This window comes from Sinohyriopsis cumingii, chromosome 10 (assembly GCF_028554795.1).
Source record: "Sinohyriopsis cumingii isolate HCF-2022 chromosome 10, ASM2855479v2, whole genome shotgun sequence".
In the NCBI taxonomy this organism is placed as follows: Eukaryota; Metazoa; Mollusca; class Bivalvia; order Unionida; family Unionidae; genus Sinohyriopsis; species Sinohyriopsis cumingii.
Genome location: NC_142970.1, coordinates 121,999,895 through 122,015,272, shown reverse-complemented (window position 1 = coordinate 122,015,272; position 15,378 = coordinate 121,999,895). Strand labels below are relative to the sequence as shown.

Here is a 15,378-nt window from a genome sequence, read left to right as displayed (position 1 = left end):
TTCCCGCTACTTCCAGATGATTCACGACAAAACCAAATACATGAAACACGTGGACGTCGTTCGAGAGAATTTGATCTTGGTCAATTACGAAGAAGATCTGGACTTTGTACAAGACGACCCTTTTGGAAATGTCATCATTGCGGCTTACGTGACAGCTCATGCTCGCTTAAAATTGTACGAAGCTTTAGAACTGTTAGGGGAACGCGTCCTGTACTTTGACACGGACAGTTGCATCTACATCGATCGACCGGGTCAGCAACACCCTAACATCGAAGAAAACCGTTTAGGAGCCTGGACAGACGAACATCCCGACGACAAGATTCTAAGTTTCGCGAGTGGAGGTCCTAAAAATTACGGCTACCAATACCGGGACAAACAAGGAGAAGTGCACACGGAGTGCAAAGTGAAAGGACTGACTCTGAATTATCGTACCAGTCGAGTGGTCAACTTTGGGGTATTGAAAGAAGCCTTGCAATCGGGAGAGGATGGAAACTTTAAAGTGACCACTCACCAACCGAAAAAGATTGTACGTTTACCCACTCACCACATCGTCAGTCGACCCCTGGAAAAAATCTATCAAATCGTGTACCAGAAGCGAGTGAGACTTCCCAATCACTTTACGTTGCCGTACGGTCACATCGATATTGGTCAGCATATAAAAAGGGACAACGTCCAAGACCAATAGTTCATTGTCACTACCAAGACCAATCGACAAAAATGAATCCTTTCAAACAGCAAGTATAGAGCGTAAGACTCAAGTCCAACGAGAAACTCGGGTGTGATTCTATGCCTCACGATCACATCACCAATGCAATACCACATCTTAGTTGTTATGTACTAATGCCATGACAAACTACGTGCAACCAGTGAAACTTCCAGACCACAAAACTTTACCTTATGGACATGCTGATATCACCCAGTATAAAAAGGGACGACTTCCAAGAACGACACTTCATTGCGAGGACAAGCGACGAGAAAGATGAATAACTCTACGCAGAAGAAAAAAGAGAAGGAACAAACATCATTGACCTCTTTCACCACCATACCGTCACAGCAAAGTGCGTTCAAGAAGGGAAAGGATTCAATAGACCTAAAGGAGTATTTTAGCATCCAAATGACCCAGACAGCGACCTCGAGAAAATTTAGAACGACAACTTACACCTACACGATGAAATTTAAAGACTTCGCGTCTGACGTTCCAGCCGAGGAAGTATCAGGTTTCATTACGGATCTACTTGACTCACTGTTAGAGAAATTCAAATGTCATTGCCAAGTCAAAGATGAAGGTCGTTTGAGCCTATCTATGTATCACGACAGTTTGAACTCGCCTGTATGTCTCGGATTTAGCACACCTGCAGAAATAACTTCTTCCAAACTTTTGAGGGCTATTGAAGACGTGCGGTCGGTGAGAGAAAAATTTGACATCACCGATGGAAAAGTGACTATTCATATGGCATATGTTGCACCTCCATGGGAAGAAGACGATCACTGCTCTTGATCTGCTTACCGATAAGTGTACCTAGCACGATGGACGTAACAGCAGATTTACGACTGACAGGGAATACGAGATCGGAAACATCTATGCTGGGACACAAGTGGTAGCTGACCAGATATTAAACAACGTGTGTAACAGATAGAGAGACAAACACGAACTTTCTCTTATTTGATTGTTTGTTACTTGTTTTGTTTTGACTTTTTCTTATAAACGAACATTTAATGTAAATTCGTTGCATATGAAGTGATTTTAGAAAGGAGTGAACGTTAATTTTAAACATTAGTTTACTAGAGTCAATAACTAAACAACTCGTAAATATGTTTCTTTTATGTTCAAATGTTTATGTATTTAATGGATAGTGCTTAGACCAAAGCACAGGCCAGAGAGCCCATGTATATATGTACTTGAATAAATGTTTTGAACCCATACAACAGACTTTTCTTTATCGAGTCTCTATTCTATCTGTGAGTCTTTCTTTAGAATATTTCTGTCCTCTTTTCTGTGTGTTTCAATGTGTATTTGTTTGTTTCTGTATGTCTATGTTTGTCCCTATCAACCCTTTGTCCCTACAAATACATTTCACCCTATAAAAGGTTTTGACCCTATAAACCTATGACGTTACCAATGTTTAATTCCCACTGATCCCCAGGTGACATTCCCATGTTCAATTTCCATGTTCAATTCCCCTTGTCGCTAGAGTGACCCAGGGTTTTTCTCCATGTTAAATTTCCCTTGTCGCTAGAGTGGCCCAAGGGGTTTTGTAATGCTAATTCCCATTGTCGCTAGGGTGACCCCATATACTACTATCATAATTATATACGTATTTATACACCAAGGGAAAATCATAATTATATACGTAATTATACGCCATGGGAAAATCATAATTATATACGCATTTATACGCCATGGGAAAATCATAATTATATAGTATTTATATGCAATGGGAATATCATAATTATATACGTATTTATACGCCAAGGGAAAATCATAATTATATACGTATTTATACGCCATTGGAAAATCATAATTGTATACGTACTTATACGCAATGGGAATATCACAATTATATACGTATTTATACACCAAGGGAATATCATAATTATATACGTATTTATACGCGATTGGAAAATCATAATTTGCTAGTACTGGTATATGACATTTTATTACACCAACACTTTAGATGTCATGCCATTTTTAACGTATATGGTTTATCTAATTTTACCGTCCACTCCGTGTCGGTTGAGCAGGCAGTACGTCAGTTTTATTTCAGTGAATCACTTCCCCCTCAGCTTTTGTTAATTTCAAAGTATTTAAACTATTAGCTGCAAAAGGAAAGTTTATTTTGTTCAGGTCCTATTGTGGATGTAGCCGGTTATCGAAGCAATCCCCAACTGCAACATAATTAAACTTGCCAACATTTAATAGATAGAAGTCAAATATCGAATGCGATACCACTCGCAATTATAATCACCGTATTCCTTACTAAGGGATAGACAATGGGCCGATGTATCTGTTAGCCAAATGATCGATATTTTTAAAAGCTGAAATGTTATTGGCGTCAAGATAGATTTAATGTATTATATACATCACACTCATCGAAAGGCTAACATTTTGAAAGAATGTCATACAAATAAGTTCAATGAAAAAAGTTGAAAAATGAAATCGAAATAACGAAATAACTTTCCGTTTTACTGATACAGTATTTGGTTCAGAGAAAATAATGAAATAATACTTTTGTAAAAACAAAATAATATTTCGATTAAGCAAAACAATATTTCTTTATTTTAAAGCACTATTTCATTTTCAAAAAAGTAAATAACGAAACATTTGCACACATATCATATCATATAAGGGTCTCTCCTGTTTTACAAATATATGTGGGCGAAAAATTCGTGCGAGTAAGAAATAAATTTGATTAAACTATTCTTTTCGGGGGGCGGGGGGGCGAAGCACAAACGGTGTAACTGCGTGACAGCTAATTCATTACGCTGCTGCAGTGGAAAGCGATAGACGTAACAATTGCTGAAAACAGAAATTTGGAAGCTTTGACCAAAACAAAAAACACGTCTAGCATTTTGTTTTTATAGTGGGAGTTACTGGTGGAAAATTTAGAATGGAACATAAATGATAAAGTTACATGATTATATATAACCAACGTCATTTAAGCACTTTATGAATACGAACGTTTCCTATACACCGTGATCCATGCATCCGTCGATTTCACTGACAACGTCAGGGTCTCAATTTGTGTAGTTTGTTGCATACAGCTGTACGTACAATATCATTTTAGCATGTTTATGAATACAAACGTTTGCTATGCCGTGATCCCTGAATCTGTACTTATCATTAACAGCTTCTGGGCCTTTGTGTAGTTCAATGCTCGCGGTGTTACGGTGTAAATTGTCCCCATTACGGCAAGAATTAATTGAAAAGATACGTCCAATAACATACAAAGCTATGAACGCTACAAGACAAGTCGAAGGAGTGACTGAAATGAATTTGTGTATACAAATGTCAATAAACACTTAGCACGACAAACAAATGAAATATAATTGTGGAATAAAAAATGTCAAGAAATACACAATACAACGAAGAAGCGATAGAAATTAATTTGTGGATAAAAACTGACAATAAACACGTAGGAGGATTAACATAACACATTTCATCTATGCTATAAAATAGAATTACAGACTTCAAAATGCTGGCATAATAGTCGTCATTACATTGTGCATAATCTGCGGAAGTTACAATTACAAAATCTAAATTTGTAGAACAAACTGCATACCATAGCAGGCTGAATATCACCCAGATAACATGAATATGTCTTTGCCAATTAATCTGTAACCTGATTTGCATGCGCTAAACCTAATTAAATACTTGTTTTGTACGCACATCACGCATTACACGCAGCCCATAAATAAATAAATAAAGAAAGAAACATTGTTTAATTCCACCGTGTTCGGACCGCGCTGATGTAAAGCCTATTATTATATGTGCAATGACTGATTGTGTAGGTCTTGGAAAACCTTGTAAAATGTTTGGCAAAATAATCTAGAGTTGTATCAAGTAAAGAGACGTCACTTTGATATCGATATCCTTGGTCATAAGATATCTTAGATGGGAATAAATCTTATTAAATAATTTAGTCCTATCAAATGCTCTTGGCACATGAAATTTGACATACTTTCCAATACTTTTCTCGGGTTTTTATTCTGTCTAATAGAAAGAGGTCACTAAGGCGACAATTTGTTCTTATCTACAACTATTCCTGCAAAACGTATAGTTCAAGGTCTGACAAGTATTTTATTTGGTGTCTAATTTCATTTTAGCTTCGTCCTTTTGTATGTATGACAGAAAATCTTTTTTTATTTTTTAATGTCTCATTCATTCACGAGTTTGAAACCCACTCACCACTAGCCTACCTTGGGAAATATCACATTGCATACTGTGGAAGTGATATAGATTAATTTCTGTAGTTTGGGGGTCGTCTCAAAGTTTTTTCTCTCTGTCTCTGTCTGTCTGTAGGCGGACGCTCTAATCACATCGGCCACAGAAGCGGCCCCTTTTATTATTAATATCAAGGAAAACCAATTTACAAAAATAGACGAAATAACAGCGACGTTTATAATTACATGATGTTTGCATGCTTAGATTTTCAGGTTCATACGCGACTGCATTATTTTTACAACTTCGCTTCATATTTTATTGCATAAATGTGTTAACATTTTAGGCTTGGACTTTGAACTTAAACCTTGATTTCACGAGAACATTTTATTTGTATAAATGCATATATAGACTACATAATATTAAGTGATTTTTTTCTTGAAATAGAGTTTAGATTTTGTCCGTTACGGCAATTTATAAATCACTACCATCACATTTCTGTCCGCAAGGGTTCGAGCCTCGTCTATTGTGGGATAGTGAATAAGTTTGCCGGCAGTTTCCTGTGGGCCGGTAGTTTTTACTGGGATTTTACAGGGTTCTTCCTCGCCGTAATGTACAGCCTATTTTGTGCTAAAACAACATTTTCTTTGGACTTTAAAAACAAAAAGAAAATTCCTGAATATGTTTAAATCACCCAAAATGTATATATTTAAATTCATGCAAATTTACTTTTCTATTCTTTAGAATAATTAATAAATGATTTTAAGTAAGCAAAATTTGTTTGAAAGATCTAAACATTAATTATGAATCATTTATGTGCAGGTACATATTAAATCTGTCTAGCTACACGTCTCGTAGTCTACTTGCTGTTACAGGCCCTAAGTATGGATGGGCAGATCGACGAACAGGACGAACAAGATCAAATCAAGATATATGCAATGAGATATAAATTGTTGTTTTCCATGAAAGCACATAAATTATTCTGACATTATTCTTATATTGGTTTTATTTAAAAAAAATTGAAAGATGATACGTGAAAAACTGTGTGGACGATTGAAACGTGCCTTGTAAGTTGAGTTAAAAATGTATGTTCAAGGGATAAAGATATTGGTGACTAATGTATCAGTCATGAGATGATAAGAAGTCCGTTATTTCTTGCACCATATCTAAATCAACAAATGTCTCACAGCAAATAAATAAATAAATAAATAAATAAATAAATACTTTTGCGTAGAAAACAAAATTTCGTGTAAATCAACAAGGTAACTCTATACATTGGATATGAATGCTTATTTGTATTTTTATTTTAAAGAGGGCATGGAAAAATGTATACACTGTAGCGTTGATGCAGGAAAAAACCCAGTCAAGGAACACTCAATGAAAACAAATTATCAAACAATGAGCATTTATCAAGGCCTGGTGTAGCGAAAATACACACTCGACAAAAGAGTGATTTCAAAATTTAATTTCAAGGATTCAATAATAATTACAAAATAATCCTCATTTTTTCCCCTTAACTTCTAGGCTGACGATGCATTATTTTGCATACTGTAAACAAACCATGATTTGCATTTAATTAAATACACATAATTGTTTTTTCTGTAACGTTTAATGTCTTCGCTTTTACACTTTTTTATATTTTATTTTTATACTGATGTATCAGGCAGAGTTTGTTTGAAACAATAAATCATGCAATTTCCTCACGCTGTACATTCATTTTATAATATGTCGCTACCATAAGGTTGTTTTTATTTCTGTGTCATCTAAACCTCAGTACATCAGCTCCACGTATTTGCATACAGATAAATTGATGTAATCCCACTCATGATACATGAAAATCAATCTTGTAGAAATATTAATCACCAGACTCAAACGCGCTGTGTGACGTCATACTTAGTGTGATGCCATTCTAGATTGTACGATTGTCTCTGGTGGAATTTGATCACCAGCGTTCTGCCAGAGTCTACGTCATAACTCAAGGGAGGTAAGACACTGAGAGTAGCAGACGACACAGTTGAGATGGAAGAAATTCACAGAATCTACCAACTGGGATTTTCACTGAAATATTCAGGGTAACAATATATTTAGGGTGCGTTGAAATGTTGAGTATGACAGGGATGTATTAGATGAATGATCAATTAGTGTATCTTTAATCTTTACAGTAAGGTTTATTTCTTTTTTATATATATATTATTTTTGTTTTATAGAACCCTCATTTATTTTTTATGCCCAGCGCTTATATTTCTAAAGAACTTTTGCAGCAGTTAGCGAATTTTACATTTGTCTTATATTTTAATGCAATACATTGTGCAGTATAAAAATGGCTCTTCCTCTAGAGTATGGTGATGTTTGTTTATAAAGTAGTCAAGGGTAATTTTATTTGATGGATAATAATGCACCATTCGTTTTTTTTTTTGGGGGGGAGGGGCAAAATAATTGACTATCAAAGAGCTTAAAATAATACTGCCTGGTTTGAGATACCCCTACCCACCAAACAACTATGACTATTGTATCCATGATATTAGGTCTAGTTGAGAAAAATTATAAAATTATAAACAATAATAATTATCCTATGTAGCGTATGAATATTAATTTATCATCTCAGCTGGTTCCAATTTATGGCCAGAAATCGAAAACCCCGTAGTCATTTTCAGTCATATATAAATGTATTTCGCATGTAGCAAATGTGTATATCTATATAGGACTTGACTTATTTTGAAATTTCTTTAAAAATTTATTTAAAAGTCACCTATACGCTCTAACCCCACCCCAATATTACAGGTAAGAACTTTAATTTTGTTAGCAATTGACACTTATCACTAGGAATATCAAAGACCCAAGGTGTATTTGTATAGTTGTTGTAGTGTACTAAGAGTTAAAAATGATAGGGGGACAACAACCGTTTCCACATAGAACCAGTCATCACACGATACTGACTCGTGACTCTGTACAGTATTTTTTAAATGAATACATTACATATGTCCAAATAAATGTACGGTAGATCTGACATTTTAAAGTTACTAAAATACTGTACAGAACTATAATAGTGTGCTTACTGGTTCCATGTGACGTCTGGTACAAACTCCATCTTGAAATAATAATAATAATAATAATAATAATAAACGAATAATGAAAATGACACAGTACAATCTACACATATCTATAGGAGTATTGATGACCCAAGTTTTAGTTTTGTTTATCAATCGAAAATGACAGGAAAAACAACAGTTTCCACATGGAACTAGTTATCACACTAAAATGATTCATGACTGTAAAGTGTTGTTTTAATTAGTACTAATATCAAAGTAAACGTAAGGTACTAAAATACTGTACATAACCATAATAGTGTGCTTACTGGTTCTATATGATGTCTGCTGTTTAATCCCTCTATAATAATAATAATAATAATGCAATCACATAACTACGAGTATCATACAGTATTTATTTTTTATTTTCCTTGTAAATTCATTTACTTTTATGTGACATTTTATGTCTAATGTAGATCTATCCGATAATAATAATAATAACAACAACGAAAACACGACGATGGTTGTGGTGGGGGTGATTAATCGTGACAGTAGACTATTATTTAAAGTCATAAATTCAATCTATCTTTATGTCTATAAGTTATATTTTATTTTAATATAATTATTCATGTCATTATTGATGTTTATATCATTTTTTATTTACAGACGACCTTGACCCTTGGTGTGTCGTTGTGGTCAGAGACAAGATGGTCATCACAGACTGGGAGTCTTGGAAAGTCCGTGTGTACAGACACCATGACGGCATGTTGCTGTCTTCATCTCACGGACTGGAGTCACGTCCCCTTGGCGTGTGTCGTCTAAATGACACGGACTTGTGTGTGGCTATGGAGGACGGTATAACACTGATGTCGGTACAGGACTCCGGTCGCATTTCTAGGGGTAAAACATTTGATTTACGTCCATCATTTGATGACTGTCATGGTGTAGCTGGATTCATGGACAAAGTTGTTGTCTGTGGTTGGAAAGACGACACGATATATTGGACCGTTGTGTCTTTACAAGATGGACGACATGACAATTTACACAAAGTCTGTGGAGGGATGTTGAGTTGGTTGACGACAAAAGGAAACATGGTGTATATTTCGTGTCGTGCTTACTCCCGTGATGACATTGGTGTGTATGGATTTAATTTACAGAATCCAAGTCAACCGCCATACAGATACAAACCTGAGGGACTGTCATCGCCACGTGGAATAACTGTAGATGATGATGGACATTTATTTGTGTGTGACTCGTATTCAGACTCCATTCATCATCTGACAGAGACATGTCAGTTAGTGGCCATTTATTCGGAGTGGATACCACGTAATCCAAGGGCCATTTTCTGTGACAGTGGGATTCTGTACGTGGCAGCTTTTAACACTAAAGTCATCACCATGTACCATACACATCATCAAGGCAAGTAACATATTTTATTTTTACTTCATTCACATCAACAACACATTTATAACTTTACTATCAACACTAACATTTTAAAATATTTAAATAAAGTTAAATTTATATTAAATCTGAAATAACATCGTTATGATTGAAGTATGCATAAAACAGTGATGTGTGTAGGTGTAGGCCTGTTTAATTAAGTAATTTATAAACACAATTTCATTTATAACTTTACCATCAACACTAACATTTTAAAATATTTAAATAAAATTTAATTTATATTAAATCTAAAATAACATCGTTATGATTGAAGTATGCATAAAACAGTGATGTGTGTAGGTGTAGGCCTGTTTAATTAAGTAATTTATAAACACAATTGCATTCATAACTTTACTATCAACACTAACATTTTAAAATGTTTAAATAAAATTAAATTTAAATTAAATCTGAAATAACGTCGTTATGATTGAAGTATGCATAAAACAGTGATGTGTGTAGGTGTAGGCCTGTTTAATTAAGTAATTTATAAACACAATTCCATTTATAACTTTAATATCAACACTAACATTTTAAAATATTTAAATAAAATTTAATTTATATTAAATCAAAAGAAATTGTTGATTTTTATGATCAAAGTCTACATCAAACACTGTCATGTATGCAGATGTAAACACAGCCATGTATGAAGGCCTATTTATTTATTTAAGTAAATTATAAATCAAATATTCGTTATTGGTATACAGTTTAATACTATTCTACTTTTAAATAGGAATGTTCATTATTTATTTTTAATAATTGCATATCTTGGCTATGATCTAAAAATGTAAACCCACGAATATAAATACACACAAATATCAATGGACAAAAAAGTCACGCTTGTTAGATGTAGTAAAAAAAATATTTGCTACCAGGTGTCGCTTTCATTGAGAGTTTTAGCACGCGACTTAAAAACCGGTTTTGACTGGTTGACACAGACAGCTTAGCCTTGCCTGAAAATGGCGGCGTACGTTTACATTGGTGTTGTATTCTTACACTCCTTGTTGAGAAGTACAGTCAGTTACAGCAATGGCGGGTACAAAGCAAACGGCAAGGACAAAGCAGACTGAAAATCTTTGAAGAGAGGTAGAAAGGGAAATTTGTTTTGTTCATACTAACATCTATTTATTATTTAGATTTTTGCATTTACCATAACATTTCAATTATTCTGCACCGCTGCATATCATTAATCCCGACTGGGATTATATGCGACAGCGCAGAGTGAGTTTGAATTCACTTAGTCTTTGGAGCAAACATTTTTGTTTGCACTTTATGTTACATGTATTTTGCATTATTGTAGTATCACTATAAGATTTAGAGAAAAAGTAATAGGGGTTGACCGGCTCTAATTCACACAATCACATAGAGAAGTTTTTGAATTCGCATTTATAGTATCGTGTAACCCACGCACATAATTCAAAACAAAAAAGGGGAAACAAAATGGATCCAGATGAAGGTCAAACTGAACCAGTCAGATCCAAGATCAGACAGTATTTTCATACTGAGTATGAAGATAATAGGATGATAGTTAACCACCCGGCTGGGTGTCAGACCATTGACTTCGAAGGCGCCACCAACTCGCCAAGACAAAGTGAAGTTTTGATGGCATTTCACCATATGGGGATAGATATAGGGAAGATTGAAGCCCTACAAAACGGAGGTCTTAATAAATTTGTGATCTACCCAAAAGGAGGAATACCCTTATTAAAAGAGGAAGAAATAAGTGTAAAGGGGATGACAGCCCAAGTTTACAAAGCAGCCCCCTTTATAAGAACCATGGAGCCACGATTGACGGAAATCAATGCGATGGGACTCCCCATGGAGGTAGATAGCCAAGAATTGGTGGATAAAATCAAAAAGAAGACGGGAGTGAGCGTGGTCACACACAAAATGGCGACTGTGTGGGGTTTCGCCCCAATCAAGTCAGGAAATAGACTCCTATACGTAAGCAGAGAAGATGCCAAGAAGATCCCGATCTTCTTCTATGTTTTGGGCTTCCGTCTGAAAACATGGTACAGGGGGAGCGAACAAGATCGAGTTTGCCCCCTGTGCCACCAAAAAGGACACGGACCTAGAGACTGCCAAGGGGGAATGGAGAGACCCAAACAACAAGAAGAAACATATGCTAGTAAAGCATCAGGACAAGGGCAGAAAACCACACCCCTGCAGCCAAAACAACAACAACAACAACAACAACTACAAAAGCAACAGGAAGAGATCCTCAATCTGATAAGACAGGTTAGGGAGGAAAAAGAAAAAGAAAGAGAAGAGGAAATACAAGTTCTACCCGAGCTAGAAATCACAAAAATAGATGGGCACAAGACTTTGGAGTGGGAGAATTACCTGAGCCCAAACAAAACGTCAAAAGCGGGTGTACTAAATGAAGAAGAGATAACTACACAAAATAGATTTGCCATCCTAGAGAACATACACATAGAAGATAGTCCACAGACAGATACCCCCCTGACATCGACGCCCATGCCCAAGAGGAAGAGGGCGAAAAGAAACTCGGAAGCCATATCACCACAGGAAAAGTCAATACAACGTAAAAAAAATAAACAGGGAAAGAAAACTGCAGAAGCCGAAATAGAGAAAATTCAAGAAGAAGAAGACTCAGAAATTGAAAGTGAGGGAGATGATATGGGGCGAAACGAATCGGAACTGGAAACGGAAAATGACACGGAAATGGAGAAAGATAACGTAATATCAACAACAGAATCGATACAAACTTTGAACACAGAGTCAGAGAGTACAATTCAAACAACAGTGACAAGTGCAGGGGAAACACAAAATAGTACAATTACATCAGAGGGGGTGGGGAAACCAGTGCCCCTCCTACAGACTGTTCACAAACAAGTTTATAACACAAAAATCATAATAATTTGTAAAAGAATAGAATAATTTAGAACAATAAAAAAAAAAGGAAAAAATAAGCAACACCCTGGGAAGAGACAAGAATGGAAGGAAAAAACTTACAGTTCTTGTCTATAAATACAAATGGTATAAATAGGGAAAAAATCTTTAAATTCCCTAAAGATCTAAACTATGATGTATTGTTAATACAAGAGACGCATAACGGTTTTAAAGACAATATAAAAATAATAATGGAAAGTTACCTAAATGGAATCTTATTAATTAGTGATTACGAACACACAGATGTTAAAGGAGGGGTGGCAGTTTTAATCAAAAATAAAAAAGGTTTGACATGGGAAAGAATAGAAGTAGATAAGGTTTTTAACGGTAGGATGATACATATTACAATAGAGGATGTGCACATAATTAATATATACATGCCAGCAAATAGGGAACATAAAAAATTATTCTTAGAGAATTTAAATAAATATATAGAGAAATATGCAACAGGAAATATAATTATAGGGGGCGATTTTAACTGGGTGGGAGAAAATATAGATAGGGAGGGAGATCTAGCACCAAACGACATTAGGATCAAACCGGATATGGATTTTTTTATCAAAAAATATAAATTAACGGATGTGTACCGAGTACAGAACTTACTAAGGAAAGAATATACTTATAATTATAAAATAAATAAAGGAAGCCGCTTAGACAAATTTTACTGTAACAACTATGATGAAAATGTATACAAAGAAACGAATATCACAGATTTTAAAATATCCGATCATAAACTTATTAATATGACTGTAATTTTTAAAAATAGAATAAAATGGGGGCATGGAAGATGGATGATAAATAATTCAATTTTAAAAGATACAGATTTTATACAAAGGGTAAAGAAAGAGATAGAAGATTTTAAGAATAGGGAATATGTTGATATAATATTAGAATGGGAAAAACTTAAAGTCAAACTAAAAAAACTAGCGATTGAACACTGTAATTTAAAAAATAGGAAACTGAAAACAGAAAGAGAAGCGATCAGATACCAACTACAAAAAACAAATGCTAAGGATATAGAGACCAAGTTAAAAAACAGATTGGAAGAAATAAATAAAATAGAAAGTAGGGATAGAGAAATTAGGGCAGGGAAATTTACGGGGATATATAAAAAAGCAGAGGGACTATATAAAAGAGAAGAGAAAAGAATGGGGGGAGATAAATTTATGGAGAAGGTCAAAATCAACACAACAACAACAACAACAACAACAATAATAGAAAAACAGGAAGTTATGGATCATATTAAAAACTATTATGCAACACTGTATACGTCTCAAAAAATATCAGAGAATGAAATTGATGATTACTTACAAGATATACCATGTGAAAAAATTAATGATAATTTTAAACAAATATGTGATGATTTTATATCACAAGAAGAAATTTTAGACAGTATAAATACAATGAATAAGGGAAAATCTCCAGGGGGAGATGGACTCTCTGCAGAATTCTATATGACATTTTGCGGAGAGCTGTTGCCCATTCTTGAATGGTTATATAACAATATATTTTTAAGAAATAATGAAATGTCGGAAACGATGAAAGAAGGGGTCATCATTTTAATATATAAAGGCAAAGGGGATAGGGAAGAATCAAAAAATTGGAGGCCCATCTCCCTCTTTAATACGGATTACAAAATATTAAGTAGAATCCTAAGCAATAGGCTAAAAAAGGGGATAGGTGGAATAATAAATGTAAACCAAACGTGTGGGCCCAAAAATAGGGACATACAAAATAACATATTAAGTATAACTGCAATTTTAGAACATGTACAAAATAAGGGACAGAAAGTTGCTATGGTACTTTTTGATCAAGAAAAAGCCTTTGATAGAACAGAGCATAACTATATACAGAAAGTCCTGGAAAAATTTGGCTTCGGAGAACCTTTCCGGAAATGGACAAAAATTTTATATAATAACATAATTTCAAGAGTTCAAAATAACGGAGCCATGACAGAACAATTTGACATTAAAAGATTGGTGCGGCAAGGATGCCCACTATCAATGCTATTATACGTGATAGCAATTGAAATGCTCAGTATCAGTGTAAAACTAAATAAAGGAATTAAAGGTATAAATGTTCCAAATATCAAAGAGGAAGTGAAAATGTTACAACATGCAGATGATTGCACTAACTTTTTAGAGGACCCGAAATCCTTTGAGAACCTTATAAAGTAATATGAAAAATTTGGAAGAGCATCGGGGTCAAAAATAAATCATGATAAAACAGAAATTTTAGAGATAGGCAACTGGCGCGGTAGGCTTTCCAGCATACCAGCCCATATGTTTAAAGATACTGTTAAAGCACTTGGTGTGTACTTTGGCAAAAATGAAGAAAAGGAAAACTGTAAAAAAAATGGAAGGTGAGATAAAAAGAAATATCGGTATCTGGGCACTTATGCCGTTATGTTTAATGGAACGGGCACAGGTGGCCAAAACATATATGTATACAAACTTGAATTATATTATGAAGTCTACTAACATAAGTAACATAATTTTAAATAATATAGATAAACTTATAATTAAATATATATGGGATTTTAAATTACATTATGTTATAAAAGAAACATTATACAAGGCGAAAGAATCAGGGGGAATAGGGTTACCAAGCCCCATAATTTTAAAAGTTACAAATATTTTAAATAGATTTAAACGACTGAGTGACGAACCTAAATTACCATGGGAGGGGATATATATATATTGGTTTGGTTTCGTTTTGCGGAACAGGGAGGGAATATATAAAAATAACAAATTAATGAAACTTTTAGAAACACCTAGAAAATATAAGAGTATAAGAGATCTATTAATGAAATATAGGGACACAAAAGAATTTTGGGACCAGGACGAAAAACTCTCATATAAATGGATTCGGAATGACATAACCAAAAATATACAAAGTAAAGTTGAACGTGAAAATTTATATGTGAACTGGAAAAAGGCATGGGGGCACTGGTCACAATTAGGATCTTTAAAAATAAAAAGCCTCGCCTTCAAATACATGCATGATGCGTGGTTGACGGGAGAGGTTGCAGCGAGACGGCACATGGTCGGAGTACCGCCTAAATGTCCGCTGTGTAAAATAGGAATGTACAATAAAAAACATGTAATGTTATATTGTAAGGAA

General features: G+C 34.5%; 1 protein-coding gene and 1 long non-coding RNA gene across 2 annotated transcripts in view; both read left to right on the top strand.

The window, feature by feature from the left end:
• The window catches only part of LOC149791126 (uncharacterized), a 69,486-nt gene extending 60,031 nt beyond the window's left edge, over positions 1–9,455 (top strand). The window contains exon 3 of the mRNA XM_089973048.1: positions 8,572–9,455. Coding sequence (XP_089829174.1) covers positions 8,572–9,332 — 761 coding nt within the window. The 3' untranslated portion in view covers positions 9,333–9,455. The remainder of the gene's footprint in view (positions 1–8,571) is intronic.
• The window catches only part of LOC149791125 (uncharacterized), a 422,332-nt gene that overhangs the window by 307,536 nt on the left and 99,418 nt on the right, over positions 1–15,378 (top strand). The gene's annotated exons all lie outside the window — the stretch shown is intronic.